General features: G+C 34.2%; 2 protein-coding genes across 2 annotated transcripts; both read left to right on the top strand.

Annotated features, from left to right (window-relative positions):
- Positions 1 to 940: 940 nt before the first annotated feature.
- On the top strand, positions 941 to 8,201 carry LOC129903897 (annexin D5-like). The gene is made up of 6 exons (XM_055979419.1): positions 941 to 1,098; positions 2,210 to 2,355; positions 2,592 to 2,810; positions 3,316 to 3,531; positions 3,607 to 3,696; positions 7,799 to 8,201. The coding sequence occupies exons 1-6, from the start codon at positions 1,023 to 1,025 to the stop codon at positions 8,000 to 8,002; spliced, it is 951 nt and encodes a 316-aa protein (XP_055835394.1). The 5' UTR covers positions 941 to 1,022; the 3' UTR covers positions 8,003 to 8,201.
- Positions 8,202 to 9,421: 1,220 nt separating this feature from the next.
- Positions 9,422 to 17,105, top strand: LOC129902476 (THO complex subunit 5A-like). The gene is made up of 8 exons (XM_055977730.1): positions 9,422 to 9,775; positions 10,940 to 11,230; positions 12,123 to 12,459; positions 14,472 to 14,806; positions 14,905 to 15,161; positions 15,528 to 16,122; positions 16,212 to 16,346; positions 16,685 to 17,105. The coding sequence occupies exons 1-8, from the start codon at positions 9,566 to 9,568 to the stop codon at positions 16,949 to 16,951; spliced, it is 2,427 nt and encodes an 808-aa protein (XP_055833705.1). The 5' UTR covers positions 9,422 to 9,565; the 3' UTR covers positions 16,952 to 17,105.
- The last annotated feature ends 104 nt before the right edge of the window (positions 17,106 to 17,209 follow it).

Below are 17,209 nucleotides of genomic sequence, written 5' to 3'. Positions count from 1 at the left end.
GTGTTCAGTGAAAAAAAATATTATTGCTATAAATGGTAAATATTTTCTTAATGCAATACATTTATGTAAATTTCCCCTTTGTATTTTTTGTTCTAAAAGGATTTGATATTTTGGGCTAAAGAATTACTCTTGTATTGGGTCAGTCAGAAGCCCGATTCGGATTAAATAAAGGGAAACTCTTAGAAATTTCACTAGTTTAAAAGCTAATTACTTAAATATACTTTAATTTGTAATATTATGAATCTTACCAGATTTTGATGTGTTCAGATATGCTAAATTAAATGCATCTCAGGATACATGGGTCAATTAGATGTAATTTATTCTAGATATATTGTATCCAAGCGGATTCGTATATATCTGAGATATATAGACAAATATCGCTTTCTTCCCTCTATCTCGCTTGCTACTCTCTTATTATTATGTATATGGTATCCCCCCCCCCACATATATATATATATATATATATATTTAGTGTGATTCACATGTATTTGAATTACATGATTATCTCGCTCGACTTCATTCCATCTCTCTCGCCTCTCCCCATATTTTTAGTACATTTGATAGCAAAAATATATGTCTCTAAATGCATCTTCCTCATATATGATAAAAAACTCTTAATTAGTTATAAAATACGTAATTCTTTAAAAATATATAAAATTAATATATATGATAACTTGATAAGAATGTATATCTTAGTTTCTCACGAAACTAGCAGACTATTTCGTATAGATGGCCACATAGAAAGAGTGTAAAGTTCATTATAGGTTAAGCCAATTAAAATCATACAACTGGTATATCAATTAGAATAGAAGGTTCCATTTCTTTCTTTCTTTGTATTTAAATATACGAGAATTGTACATTTGGAAGGCAATCAATATACAGAAAATTTCCAACTTTATTTGATTTTCTTTTTAGTATATACATTACTTGACCCAGTTGACAAGAACGTGTGCTCATTTCATTTATTTATTTTAATTCAACAGAGAGAAGAAAAAAAAAAAAAAAGGGGGAGAAGAGAGAGAATGGCTACTCTGAGTATTCCTCCAGTTTTAATTTCGCCTCGCGATGATGCCATGCACCTTTACAAAGCTTTCAAAGGTAAAATTCTTCACCACTAACTCCCGATCTTCTCTCCTTCAACTTTCTAGGGTTTACTACTCTTCCGCTTCGTTTATTTCTCTCTTCTCTACTGTAATTCATCCTGCTTTGTAGTTTGTAACTTCTTTTTTTCCCCATAATTTTTTTTAGGGATGCATGAGTTTGTCTCCAATTATTTGTGTAGATTAGCCTATATGTTTTCTAGAATTATAGAGGTAACCCTAGCTAAACAAAGAGGAAATGCAGAGGATAATGGACTTTAAAATTTAGCACATTTATAATTTTTGAAATTGCAATTTTGTTTCTTGTTAGAATGTTTATGACTTGGTGTTGTTGCAATTGAAAATTTAAGAGGGTGATATTCTCGCATAGTTTAGGTGTGTAATTGACAATTTTCACATAGTTTTTTAGGTGTGTTTCTTCTATGCATTTACGTCAAGAGGAAATGCAGTGGTTGATGGAGTTTACGAAGTTTAGCACATTATAATTTTGAAATTGCAATTTTATTTCTTGGCAGAATGTTTATGACTTGGAATTGGTGCAATTATCTAGAACTACCACAAGGTCTTTAGAGTATGTCCCATTCCTTCTACCCCTCGGGGGGATAGAGATAACTAATCTCCTAACAAAGAAGTTATTCTTATTTCAAGACATGGTGTATTCCAAGGCATTGATGGTAGCTTATCGTTGAGATAATTATTAAGCTTCACAGTGTATTTCTCCATTCATGTAAGCTCTGTAGTTTCTGTATCACATGGATTACTTTGAACCAATAAAATTATCAAACAGGACGCAGATGATGATACATTTTGCTTCTAGAATTTGTAGTAAACTATGCTTAGAGGACAATGCACTACTTTCAACTTTAAGTGCTATCAGGGTATCAAATTACTGTCATCATTCCATTTGGGTTTAGTTTCGGGGTTTAGAGTGTATGTACTCTAAAGTAGAAAATAAATGCAAAATCAAGTTATCTTTGATGTAGTTTCTTACGACTGCATACAGTACTTGAAAATCAGGAGGTGACTTTTAAATCAGTACCATTCATTAAGTTATAGTGTGTTTCTATTCAGCTTGCCTTCTGGTGAATTACTTGGTCTGTGTTTTTCAGGATTTGGATGTGATAAAGCAGCAGTCATTAACATCCTTGCCCATCGTGATGCAACTCAGCGTGCTCTTATTCAACAGGAATACAGAAATATGTATTCTGAAGAGCTAACCAAACGCTTGATCAAAGAGCTTAGCGGTAAACTTGAGGTATTGATGGAGGGTAGAAATTCTGGGATAACTTTGCTAACTCTATCATTTTGCATTAAACAAGAATTTTAGAGGCCTGAAGCTTATTGCATTCAAATAGAAGAGTTAAAAATTTAGGGCAGAAGGAACATCAATGACAAATGAAACTGCATGTGGCAAAATTTGCGATTCCTCCTTTTGTCTTTTCTCTTTCAAGCCTGTTTCTTCATCTTGTTTATCATTTTGAATGGTTCCAGAAAGCAATCTTGCTTTGGATGTATGATCCAGCAGGAAGGGATGCTATCCTAGTAAGGCAAGCTTTGAGTGCTGACACCATTGATCTCAGAGCTGCCACTGAAGTGATATGTTCACGGACTCCTTCTCAAATAGTACATTTCAAACAACTTTACCATTCCATAAATGGTATCTACCTTGAGCATGATATTGAGCTTCACGCATCTGGTGATCACAAAAAGGTAGTCACCCTCTGCATTTGTACGAAATAAAACCTTTTTTCACTTGAGTCCTTTGATGTCTTTTAAATGATGACTACTAGTACATGAAATAAGAGAACATAAAACAATTCTGGATTACCTAAAAGACCATCTTGCATAAAAGTAAATAAATGAGTAATAGTAGTTTGTGGAACTTTATTTGTGAAGTTATAATCTTTGAGAAAGATGAGGGGAAAATAAGAAACTCTCTAATAACTTTTGTATTTATATCATTTACCCTTTTGTGCTGGGGCACAGGGCACTTATGCCTCTGTTGAATGGAACTGAGATGCATCTGTCTGGTCTTAACCTGAGTCTAGTATGGTTTCTGATTTCAATTCATTTGTTACTTTTTGTGGAGTCTTACTTGCTTTATCCAAACAGGAGTTTACCTTGTATGATCTCTAAAATTCAAACAAATAATTGCACGTATTGCTTGAATCTTATGAAGGAAGATATTGACATATTATTGTCTCTTTCACTACAGTTACTTCTAGCATATGTAAGTGCGGTGCGGTATGAAGGCCCAGAAGTTGATAGAGCTTCGGTTGATCATGATGCTAAAGCTCTTTATAAAGCTGGGGAGAAGAAACTGGGAACTGATGAGAAGACTTTTATACGAATTTTCTCTGAAAGAAGCAGGGCACACTTGGCTGCTGTTAGTTTTGCTTATCACAGCATGTATTCCAGGCAGTTGAAAAAGGTAAGCTGACTTTATTTAGAAAACCTATTCATAATTCCAAAATTGTAGTTAAACAACGGATTGCAATTGTTACAGGCTGTAAAAGGTGAAACCTCTGGACTCTTTGAGTTTGCTCTCTTGACTATTTTGCAATGTGCTGAGAATCCAGCAAAATACTTTGCAAAGGTATGGGTTGCATTTGCTTAAATTCTTATCAAGTCATAATTATGATGACCAGTTTGCCTATAATATTGTATTTTTGAACTCATGCTTCTGACTAGCTCTTTATTTTTCTTAAATGATATTGTCCCCTTTTTCATTCTTATTGTAATGTGAGGGTTGAGTTTCTGGTTGGGAATTATGGGTGTTGTTTACTTCTGTCATTTTTTCTTTACCTTCCGTAACTTGGATGGTCCAAGTTAACTTTAAAGTCAGACTTATAACACTTATCTATTAAATTGCTCTTATATGTATTTGGCATTTGTAACTAAGGGTGTGTTTGGTATTAAGGAAAACATCACCCCCCCCCCCCCCAATTTTCTCATGTTTGGTTGCACATATTTGAGAAAATATTTGGCTAAGGAACACAGTTTCCTCTGATTAGTGGAATGGCTTCCTTAAGGATCCAAAGTAAGTCATTTTCCAGTTAAAAAGGAGGCGCTAGACTCCCGGATTTATGTTGCGTTCTCTGATTCTTAATTCCATGTCAGCTTTACAATGAATTCCTTGTTTTTATTTATTTGGTTGAATGTTTTGCATCTTTTCAAGAACAAATGATACTACACAGCTTCAATATTAACTTGGAAGGGCTCGTGTAGTCTCTTTTCACGTGAGAAATCACAAAGAATCAAAACAACATTTTTAATATCATCTTCTTGCAATATTATTGGTATATTTAATAAATGTGATTCTGCTTTTTCAACCCCTTTTAAATATTTTCCATACCAATTACCAAGGGTGTGTTCCCAAAAATGTTTTCTAATTTTCCTATGTTTGGTTGGTCAATTTTTAGGAAATATTTTCTTTTAGAACAATAAGTTGTTTAAAAATGAGGAAAATGACTTCCTTTGGGGAAGTAGGGAAACCAAGTTCCATAAGTGGCATTCCACTCCTACCTATCCTCCAACATACCTCATCCCATCCTCACCCCCTAGCTCCCACCGCCCAGGGGCGGAGCTACATCCTAGTAAGGGTGTGCAGGTGAACACTGTTCGTCGAAAATTACACTATTTATATAAGTCAAAATTTATTAAATGCCAATATATAATTTATTTTGCATACCTTGACAGTGTTAGTGCTTTTGGCTTAGTGGAAAGAGTGCTCAAACGTGTTGCAAAGGTCGGGATGTATGATTTTCTTTCCTTTGTTTGTCTAATTCACTGTTATATTATTAGCACAATTCTTTCAAAAAGAAATTTCGTGGGTCCACCTAATCTCACATCACTCTCTCAAATCAAAGTTATATTTTACTTTCTTTTTTAGGAGTCATTAGATACTACTTATTTAATAATTATTTTCTCCATTTCAATTTATACGGTATTGTTGAAATATTTAGAGTCAATGCAATAAAAATTACATATTTTTTATGTCTTTCAAATATGTTAAATTATTAATTATTGCGTTTTATATTATTTTAAATAATTTTCAAATATATAAATTTTGTTTCAAAAGCTACTATTTTCGAATTCACGATCTAAATTTTAAAACTTGAATCTCAAAATTTTAAATGTGCTACATAAATCAAAACAAGGAAAATATTAAATTTAACTAAAACCTTAATTTGGATGTATATTTATATCAAATGTAAAATAATATTTCAAAGTAGTTTATGATAAAAGAATTAGAAGAAAAGGTTATATGCAATTACACTGTTCCATTTCCTCCTAAGTAGGTTATTAGGAGGTTTGAAAAAAAGCAGTTCATAAGGGGTTAATTTTTCGATGATTTCGTAAGTGAATCTGGAGATTTGAAACTTTTTGATTAGAATTCTCACATATTTTCTATCAAAACAAAAGAAATTTAACATACATCCATTGAAATAAAGAAGTAGCAAAATAGATACATTGAAAATAACTTTAAATTTAAGTAAAAATTGATATTTTTTTGGGAAAACTAAGCTCATGCCCCATAAAAATAAAATAATTACAAACAAATACCCCTTTACAATTCATACCCCCAAGGCATGAGATTTGCGAGCAACATACCGTCTCAGTATCAATATACTGACATGGTATCATTGGGGCTGCTTCAGTCCTTAATGATACCACCACAATATATTTATATACTGTCATGGTATCATTGATGTTTACTTCAATCCTTCAGCTATATCTCCATGAAAACCATCATATACTGGCATGATATCATTAAGGATCGTTTCATATAATCATTAAGGATCGTTTCATACAAATGTTGAGTGATACCATCGTAGTATATATATACTGTGATGGTATCATAAAGGTTTTCCTAAGTTATTCAATATTACATAAATAATACTACCACAGTATATTCGTATATTATAATGATATGAAAAATCATTAATGAAACACTTTTAAAATCCTCAATGATACCATAATAATATATTGATACCTTATCAGTATCATATAGGATTGAACTTTTTTTTAAGAAATAAAAATAAAATAATTAAGAGAAAATTATTAAAATCACAATCTTATTTATTAAACTAATTAGTAAATATATTCTTTGTGATACTCCGTCGGTATGTTAATACCATATCGGTATCATATAGAACTGAGCTTAATCCTCTGTGATATTCCATCGGTATATGATATCCTATTGGTATCATAATCATGTGGGGTGGACGCTATCGTCAACATGATGTTAGCGCGCGAATTTAAAAATAATTAAAGGGGGCACATGGGTAATTAGTTTGGCCGAAGGGGTATATAAGGAAATTATTTAGGGAAAGGGTATGGAGTGGTAAATAGTTTGTTTAAAGGGTTCATTTTGTGTAGTTTTCCCTATTCTTTTTGACTGTGTGATATGTGTTCAGTAAAATCTCGATGCATTTATTATAAAATTATTATTTTAATTGATATAATTTATCATGTATTTTTTAAAGCAAACCAAATTGGAGATTAATATTTTTTTCACACGTTTTGTGTTTGATAGTTTTTTTTTATTGACGGTGTTGATAATAAAATCGGTAGGTTGAGCAAGATGGATATAAATCCTACTCACTCAATTTTGCTCGTTACTTTTAAAAATTTTGCACACCCTTTGCAAAAAGTCTAGCTCCGCCACTGCCACCGCCTCCACCCTTGCACCCCTAGTCCACCCCCACCATAGTGTTTGTCCATATTATATAGACAAACACACCCCAATTTTTTTTAATTTTTTTTTTCACAATTTAGGATTTCTTTGTATTCACAGCAGTTTGGATCATTTATTTTCCCGAAAATATTTTTTATTCATCTATCAAACACTATAGATGTTTTCCGGAAAATATTTTCAATTCTAAAAATAAGTAAGAAAATCAATTATTTTATCGAAAACATTTTCCCTCCTACCAAACACAACCTAAATCTATTAGTATCTTTTTCTAATTAATAACTGTCTACTCTTATTTCGTCAACTTTTGAACTTTATGTTTCATATTAGTGAAAAAATTAGTCAAATTTGACCACTAAAGACAAATCATGGTATACTTGAATTGGTAGAAAGAGTAGTACTTGCTATTCTTCTCTTTGAAGTTGCCAAGTGAAAAGTAAATAGTCAAATGATATTTATCTTTAGTAGATGACATATGGTCATTGTACTTTGATATGTTATACTTAATATTTGTTCCCCTTCCTTCTATCTGATTTCTTCGTCTCCCCACTTTTAGTTATATGTGTACTAATCAAGAATAGTGGCTAAAGTGCATATTGGTTATGATTTTAATTGCTCAAGAGGTTTGCTGGACATCACTATCGTCCAAATTTTCTTTTCCTTCAAGTAGACTCTAATTTCATGTTGTGTGTCATCTAGATGCATTGCCTCTACTTTACCACAATATATGTTCTCCTTCATGTGGCAAGTTTCATACTGCTTACTCTTTTTGGCTCTATATCTCAACTTGGACATGGAAGGGGTTCTAAAGATTTTTATGTTTGTGCTATAGTATCCTTCATTGGGGACTTCAGAATAATCTCAAGTAGTTTGCTATAATCTGTTTAATCATTTTTGTCTAAGATTTAGTAAGCCATTCTTTTCTGCTAATTCTTACATGAATAAATTGTATGAGCTCTGAGGAGCTGTACTGCACCTTACATATTTTTAATGGATGCAGGAGTTGCACAAGGCAATGAAGGGCTTGGGGACGAATGATACAACTCTCATTAGGATAGTTGTCACCCGAACTGAGATCGATATGCAGTATATAAAAGCAGAGTACCAGAAAAAGCATAAGAAATCTCTTAATGATGCTGTTCATTCGGAGACGTCTGGTGATTATCGGACCTTTCTTCTATCTCTTCTGGGGCCTGGTCACTGATGAAGATTCTACGCCATACAATATGTGTTTATAGTATGGCGTCAGTGTTGAAACCAGTGTGTATAAAGCAGGCAGTTTCTGTTGCATGCTAATTAATGTTTGCTTAGTTGCCGAGTTGATTGATTTGGAAGAGTGTCTGTCCATGACTAGTTGGATACTTTTTTATTTAGTCAAATGCTAAACGTGTTGTTTCTCAGAATGGTGTTGTGAAGGTGCCTCCAGATGTTCACTTAAAGGGCGTGTTTCATACGGAGGAAAACATTTTTTTTTTCGATTTTCTCATGGTTCGTTAAAATTTTTGGAAACTATTTTTTCAATAAAATAGTTTTTTTTTTCTTTTTATAAAATGAGGAAAATGACTTCTTAATGAGAGTAGGAAAAATAAGTTTTATAAAAATAAGTTTTATAAGTGTTAGTTTACATCTCATCTGTTGGTGTGATTTTCGCCCACATTCCATCCCCAATTCTTTTTCATCTCAGATGATCATGTTGAGTGAATTGTGACTTCTACAATTGTGTTGATAAACAACGATTTTATCATAATACTTACTTATGAGCTAACATGTTATACTCGGCTAAGTATACTATAAAGAGACTCAAGAGTTTGAAATATTAAAGGAATGACCAACAAGCAGTTGAAGGAGAGTCGGAAATATGAAAGGAATAACCAATAAGAAGTTGAAGAAAAAAATAGACTTTTGAAATTTGTTGTCTAAATTGAATCTATCTTAAATGATCGTGTCATGGTAAATTATTTCATTAAAGGTGAAATTAAATTTTTGAAGTCAAATTATTCCAATACAATACATATAAAATTAACATTAAGAGCCCGTTTGGATGAGCTTAAAAAAAGTAACTTTTATGTATGAAGTGCTTTTAGAACTTTAAAGTACTGAAAATTATTTTTATAAATAAGCAGTTGAGTGTTTGGATAAAAGTGCTTAAATGAGGAAAATTATGTGAATTTTAGGGTTAAAAGAATAAAAAGGGTAGTTTGGGAATTTAATTAAAATATAAGGGATATAAAAGTAATTTCCATGGTCAAAGAAAATGACTTTAAGCCCTTAGAAAAAAAAAGTTAGGAATCCTAACTTTTCATTTTTGACTGACTTTAAGAACTTTCTGGCTTAAAGTTAGCATTAGGCAAACACGTCCAAAAGCTGAAAAGGGGTTTTAAGTTGATTTTAACCAACTTAAAGCCAATCCAAACGGGCTCTAAGACATACTAAAAAATAAAATTTAAAAGAAAATAACCTACTAAAATTATTTTATGAAAATATAAACAATGTATAACATAGAAAACAATTTTTGAGAAATGCAAGAACTTCTGGAAACAATGCATAAACTATCTCCTTTTTTTAAAAAAAAACAAAATTCTTTTGCCCAAAGGGTTTTTTCTTTTTAAATTCTGGAAATAAATGCTTAAACAAGAAGGAGAAAAAGAAGCAAAAAGAAAAGAAGACCGAAAGGCTGGCACTCGAGCAGACGGATCAAACCCTAGTAGCGTACACATTCAGAAGCCTAATGTATAACTTAAACCTGTAGGCAGAAAATTGAGCAGAGATGAAGATGGACGTAACCATGGGGGAACCCGGCGAGATACTACCGGAGCACAAGCCGGAAAAGTCGCCGTACGAGGTTCTGCAGCAAAGCAAAGCTTCAGTAGAGGAAATTGTTTCGAAAATGCTTTATATGAAGAAAGAAAGCACGCCGAAATCTGAAATTCGCGAACTTGTCACTCAGATTTTCATCAACTTCGTCTCTCTCCGTCAGGTTAATATTTCATTGCATCTACGTTTGTTCTTTTTGGAAAGTTTTATATATCTAGTTTCCAACAAAATAAACCACTCGTCAATCCGATTTTGGAGTAAAAGGTAGCATTTTGTTATCAAGGAAGTGATAAAACTAGTTAAACGAAGATATTAAGGTTAAGGATGAGCTGTTACCTGTTAGTACTCTAGCACTCAATGCACATATACTTAACATATCATCCGTATGAATGCTGGTTGGTGTAATTCAATGGACTCAGCTACAATACTCAGTGAGAGTCCATTTGCTCTAGCTTGGTAGTTAGGTTTACCCGAGGCCTGTGCTTTTGAGTTGCAGCTGCCCTGGCACTAGTTCAGTTGGGACTATCATGGAGGGAGTCTATGCATAGTTTAGTTTGCCGGATTTAGGAATCTGTGACCTTTCTCCATTATATTTGATTTTCATCCTGCAAAACACCTGTTAGTATATGTCTTTGATCACTCTGGTCGGTGATCTCAATGCAATTTATAGAGTAATTGAATCTTTGTGCACGTCCTAAGAAAAAAAATCTATGTACATGTGCTTCCATTCCTTCTTGCTATTGAGCTAATCAAGTTTGTTAGTCATTCTGTTAGTTGTTATAGTTAGTTTTCATTTGAATTGTCTCTGAGTACGTCTAATCTTATCGAGATTGTTAGAGTTAGTTTGGTTTGAATTGTTTTATGTAGGTCTTCTAATTGTTTGTGGAAGATCAGATCTTGTTGTTGCGTTGTTGCCTTAATATTGGAGAGTCGGTTGTATCCACTTGTATTTGAACTCTTATTCTCATTGAATGATATTGTTGCTTGATTGCTTCATTGCAAATTGCACAGATAATGTCTCTTAGGTCTGTATATAATGCCTGTTAGGCTGAATATTTCTTGTAAAGTTTAGATTTGTGTATTTTTATCTAATTTTTTGAGCTCCACACTTTGAGTTAAGGTTCTAAGCTTTGGAATTTGTGTAAAGTGTTGGGCCATCTTATTTCATCTAACCATTCTTAAATTCTTTCAATAAACTAATGCCAGGATTGCCGGATAGCAAAATAATTGTGCCATGAAATCTACGCACAAAAATAATTTGTGCCTTGAAATCTATGTTAATATGTTCAACTGACTTTTTGACACTACCTTAAACATCCTCCCATAGGCAAATAGATCAATCTTGCTCGAAGAGGATCGTGTAAAAGGGGAAACTGAACGTGCAAAAGCTCCTGTGGACTTCACCACACTTCAGCTCCACAATTTGATGTATGAAAAAAGTCATTACGTGAAAGCTATAAAGGCCTGCAAAGATTTCAGGTCAAAATATCCTGATATTGAACTTGTTCCCGAGGAAGAATTCTTTAGAGATGCACCCGAGGAGATAAAAAACACTGTTATGTCAAATGATAACTCACACAATTTGATGCTAAAGCGGTTCAATTTTGAGTTATTCCAGGTAAGCTAGTTTAATGCAATTGGCGAGCTCTTTATTCTATTTCCACATTAGTAATTGTTTACTAGTGTTATTTCTCAGTATCCCGTGCTAAATGGAGTTATTAGATGTTTTATGTTGTTTGGTGAATCAAAATTGTTATCTTGCTTCTTAAACTCTGTCTTCATGGACTATTTTTTTTTGAAAAAGGTAACATAAGGACTATCTTTTTTATGTCAATGACTAAATTGTTTCCAGAAGGGGATGTGGTGAAGAACGGGTCATATCAATGTTGTTACAATCAATAAAGATAGACTCTGAAACTATACCCAGCTTGGATATCCTTTAGTGATGCTTTTAACTGTGGATTCTGCTCATATTGTACTTATCTATTCGTTTTTTTAATATGTGTAGAGGTTGTAACATGTTATTGCATGAGCTGGAAAAAATCTTGGGGTATTTTGGTATTGGTTAATGTTGAGGTCAAATTCTATGCTTCTCTTTTATTTGGCTAAGTTTGAGGTCACGTGGAGGTTTGTACGTCAATAGGGAATCTAGAGATTCTGAAAATATGCCCACCTTGGCTTCCCTTTTAGTGGTGCTTCAAGTGGAATCTGCACATATTGCACTTGTATAATCTTCTTCTAATGTATTTATTTGTAGATGTTGTAAAATGTTATTTCATGAGCTGGAAAGTGATCTTGACATCATTTAGTATTGGCTAAAGTTTAGGTTAAATTCTATGCTTCTCGATATAATACTTGTATTATACAATTTGTATCAGCTGTATGTTGCTTGTTAGATAATCCCCATATTTTTATGGTCATTGGAGGAGTGACTGAAGCTCCTTTTTTTTGGGTGCGTGTGATAAGTCTGGCTGTAGCTTTGTGTTGAATTTACTTATTTGCTGTGTCAGCGCAAAGAATTATGCAAGCTTCGTGAGAAACTGGAACAGAAAAAAAAGGCTTTACAGGAGACCATTGCAAATAGGAAGAAGTTTTTGTCAAGTCTCCCATCACACCTAAAATCACTCAAGAAAGCATCCTTGCCGGTGCAGAACCAGCTTGGAGTTCATCACACAAAAAAGTTGAAGCAGGTGCAATACGCAGAATTGCTTCCTCCGCCTCTCTATGTTATTTATTCACAGCTAATGGCCCAAAAAGAAGCCTTTGGAGAAATTGTGGATCTGGAGATTGTTGGTAGTGTGAAGGATGCTCAAGCTGTTGCCCGCCAACAAGCAAATAAAGACACTGGTTGGTCCCATTCTATGGATTTCTTGTTTGGGCACATCATTTTTTTCTCTTTGTTGTAATTGCTGTGTAATTTCAATATCATTTTTATCTTTATCGTGCTTTCTTCATTCTGCTTTTCTCTAGCTTCTATAATGTTTATTTTCTCCACCAAATTCAAGGTTGATATATTTCTTTGCTAGAAATTTTTCTTGGAGGTAAAATGTATAACCCCAATTTGAAGCCGTACCTTTATACTCCCTCCATTGCAATTTGTGTGGCACCGTTTGACTTGATACAAAGTTTTTAGGAAAAAATGAGACTTTTGAAATTTGTGGTCTAAAACAAACCTCAGATATTTTTGTGACTATAAATCATTTCATGAAGGGTAAAGGGAGAATTTTAAAGTTGAGTTGTTTCTAATTATATAAAGGTGACATTCTTTTTGGGACATACCAAAACGGAAAGGGTGCCACATAAATTGTGACATACCAAAAAGGGAAGAGTGCCACATAAATTGAGACAGAGGGAGGGAGCACTATTTTAACAGTACTTGGATATTTACAAACTGGAACTACGTTATTTGTAGATGTTGACTCTGAAAATTCTTCAATATCTAGGTCTCTATTTCCTTACTTAGGGGCTTTGTGATGGGTGCTTTTGTAATAATATATATTATAGCTAGAGGGAAGGATGATTTTGTTATACTATGGTATAAGTTTTCCTTTATGTATTGTTTATTCAATTAGGAGCTATGACCAAGGTTATGTTGGGCGATTTTAATCTTTAGTATATAGCTTTGTGATGGGCGCGTTTGTAAATATTATTTATCATAGCTAGAGAGAAGGATGATTTTGTTAAACTATAGTATAAGTTTCCTTTATGTAGTGTCTGTTTAATTTGGAGTTTAGACCAAGGTTTCGTTGGGCGATTTTTATCTTTTGTTTATATATATTAACTTTTGAGAAGATATTATCCAACTTGAGACTATAAATTCTGTGTAGACTTTCCTTTTTAATAACTTCCTAGTGATAGGTGTGTGTGTCAAGTTTTAGTAATTCAAGGAGTTTTCGCTGTTACATTTGAGAGAATAACTTCTCTTGAAGCTAGTTATATACTTAGTGGCTTAACAAATCCTTAAATCATGACATAATCAAGAGAACATATTGGTTTGTTGGACACTCATCAACATGTTTCTTTCCATCATTACGAATGCTTATAGTCGAAGTTACATATTATCAGATTGGATACATGTGATTGAAACTAGGGGTGGTGATATATCATAGTAGGGAATGATATGTTTATATCAGAAACTTTTCTATTTATCAAGCTTGTTGTCACCTTGTGCATTTTGAATTTGATTGACTTTTATGGAGACTGAGAGTAAAACATTTGAGGGGATTGTTATATTGCAATGAGGATTTAAAATGATAAGTTTGAAATGTTAATAATGGACTAGTTAAAAAGGGTATAAAACATTTTTTTAAAAGAAAATTCCTGTTTCTTTTAGAGTCCTATAAAAAGTTACTCTTTTGGTCTTGTAATATTTTTATATGATCTATAGTTAATTGTCCTTTCCGCAAAAAGTTTGGATCAGTTTTTATGTATGTTATTTGAGATTTTGTTAACTAATACACAATACTTGATGAAAATGCTTGTTCTATTGGAAGGGCAAAATACTCGGATCTTATTTTTTCTTTCCATTGACTTAAAAAGAAAGATCTCTTTTCTTTCAGTTCTCGGCTGTGGTATGTTTTTCATTTATTGATAGTGGCAGTACTGAAATTCAAGTAAAAAAATGATAATCATTATCTGTATGCCTGTTCATTTATGCACTGTCGTTTTTGGTTGCAATGTAGTGGCTGTGCTGGTTTTCGTACTCAATTTCGATGATGATATCTCATTTAATTTGCTTGAGCTTGATTGTCTTTATGTTGTTGATCCCTTTCTTTTTTTCCTAGTTAAGTACCCTGGTTTTACTTCATTTGCTCTTCTTCTAAATGTTCTTACCTGAATGGTAAATCATTCATGTGAAGGTGTGTCTGCCAGCTTAGAGAGCTCTAAAGTTGATGATGATATAGATGAGGAAGATGACGGACAAAGGAGAAGAAAGCGTCCCAAAAAGATACCCAGCAAGGAAAGTCTGGAGCAGGCTGGAATTTATCAAACTCACCCTCTTAAAGTCACACTTCATATATATGATGATGAGAAATCTGATTTACAATCTAGAAAACTTGTCACTTTGAAATTTGAGTACTTAATTAAGTTGAATAGTGTGTGTGTCGGAGTTGAAGGTTCTCAAGAGAATGCTGATAATGACATCTTATGCAATTTATTTCCGGATGACACGGGCCTTGAGCTTCCACACCAGGTTTTCAGCTTGAGATATCGGAGTACTTATTATTCCTTTTACTTTCAACTGTTTGTTTCAGTCTTTCTGATTGTTTCAACTTCTTTTGCTTTCTGCAGTTTGCGAAGCTAATTGATCATTCAATTGTGTTCGATGAAAGGAGAACCTCACGACCATACAAGTGGGCCCAGCATCTGGCAGGCATTGATTTTTTACCTGAGGTATCACCATCGCTTAGGGGTTTTGAGACTTCAAATGATGAGACATCAAAGCACACTGCTGTTATCTCTGGTCTGTCGCTGTATCGGCAGCAAAATCGGGTGCAAACGGTTGTGCAAAGAGTTCGTGCTCGTAAAAAGGCTCAGCTGGCTCTAGTGTGAGTCACTGAACTGTATGTTTAGAGTTGTGGATCTGTAGGGACAAATGTCATAGATGAGACTGACTTCTGGCAGAGGCGATCTTACGTGCAGTTTTATTTTGCTGAATATGTTTGAATTTATTAAATATAGCAATGTTTCCCTTGCTCTGCAAGTTCGTACGCTGCCTTCTTTCTATTTTCTACTGTCCTCTTGCGCATGGAGAATGGTGTGATGTCTTGTATTCCTTGTTTTTCAGTACTGAAATTCTATCTCTAGACTTGTCTTTTACTCCTCCTATTCCTCTTTTATTTTTCTCCCATAAGGTTAGAAAGCAAGGTCTTGACTCATATTGGAAATTTTAACTTTTTTTGGCCGAGTTACAGGGAGCAGTTTGACTCTTTAATGAACCTAAACTGGCCAGCTCTAGTTGGTAGAAGGGTTCCTTGGGCTTCACATGATCCTCGCTGCAGTTTGCATGCATGGTTCCCTCTTGGTTCATCTCCTAGTCAGGTTTCATCATTGGCTTTCACAGAAACGGAACAAGGTCAGCGTCCAACGGAAGTTGTGGTGGATGGAAAATCTGCCTTTTCAAAAGAGGAGGTAGAAAGCACGAGGGAGGATGGGGAGCTTCCATCCTTAGTTCCTGCCACTTCTATAAATGATACTAACGTCACACCAATTAAAAGGACTGATTTTGATCATTCTGCAAAGCTGGCGTTCATTTCAAAGAGTACCAGCTCTCCAATCACAAAGGGGAAGTCACCGAGTTTTAAAAAATACGGAGATGATACAGACCTTATTCTGGAATCAGATAGTGAAATGGATGACATTGTGCAGATTGAGCAGGACAGTGATAATACACCTGGATCCGGTGGGGTCAGTGATAAGTCATGGGTGGACTGCAAGGTTCAGGAATATTGTCTTGTTTTGATAAGAAAGATGGATAACGAGGAAAGAAAAATGAAATTGGAATCCAAGGTCTAACATCATTCCTTTCTCAGTTTCTATCTCAGAATTCAATTTGAATTTCCTCTTCATGGTTAACATTTGGGTAATTCTTATGGCAGATCAAAATCAGCAAGGAGTATCCACTGAGGCCTCCTCTTTTCACATTGAGCCTCTATGAGGCAATACAGCCAGAGAGCTATTGCAAGGTGGATAGTTCTGTGTGGTACAATGAACTTCGCAGCATGGAAGCAGAGGTTAGCAGTAACAAACTTAATGGTTTGGTTTTGCAGTCTGTAGCTATGTTACATGGATTCTTTATTTGCTGGCCCGTGTTAAATGGGTTTCTATGTTTTACATAGATCTAAAAGTTTTGAGTCTTTAATGCAATTCAGCCGCAAACCTGTGGCTACTGTCTCACTCAAAGGGAAACTCCAGGCTTATTCCTTAATTGCTGGCAGAAAATTTTCATTAACTCACTGTAGTTTTAAGGAGTCCTCAGACAATACTTGTTCATTTATTGAGTTGGTCGATGTCAGTTCTCAACAAGTTTATGGACAATCTTATACTGAAGTAGCTATCTAATCTGTTGCAGGTCAATGTTCACATATTAAATGCTATACCTGCAGCTGAAGAAAACTTAGTCCTGGCTCATCAGGTTCGTTGTCTTGCGTTGCTGTTTGACTTTTATGTTGAAGATGGGGGTTCATCTTCTGAGAAGAGAAGGAGCACTTGTGTGATTGATGTTGGTTTATGCAAACCTATGACTGGTCAGCTTGTTGCTCGATCATTTAGAGGAAGAGATCATAGAAAGATGATCTCATGGAAAGGCGGTTCTTGCACCCCTGGCTATCCGTACTAGGTAATATCCCAAATATTGTTACGTTTGGTAGCTTTATTTCTTGGGTGTATTGGGTTGTTTAATTCCATGTGATTTGTCTTTCGTGCTATACCATGTACTACCGAGATTTATGTTGCAACATGCCTAGTCAAAATACTACGACTCTTAATGATGACATTACGATGGTATTTGTTGCCTATCTTTCCAAAATGATGGGGCTGATGACAGCCACTTCTTCTTTGCCCGTCTCCCCATTTTCTTTTTGATTGTTGTTGCCTT

Source organism: Solanum dulcamara, chromosome 9 (assembly GCF_947179165.1).
Source record: "Solanum dulcamara chromosome 9, daSolDulc1.2, whole genome shotgun sequence".
Taxonomy (NCBI): domain Eukaryota; kingdom Viridiplantae; phylum Streptophyta; class Magnoliopsida; order Solanales; family Solanaceae; genus Solanum; species Solanum dulcamara.
The sequence above is the reverse complement of the archived record's forward strand: the minus strand, read 5'-3'. Positions and strand labels throughout refer to the sequence as shown.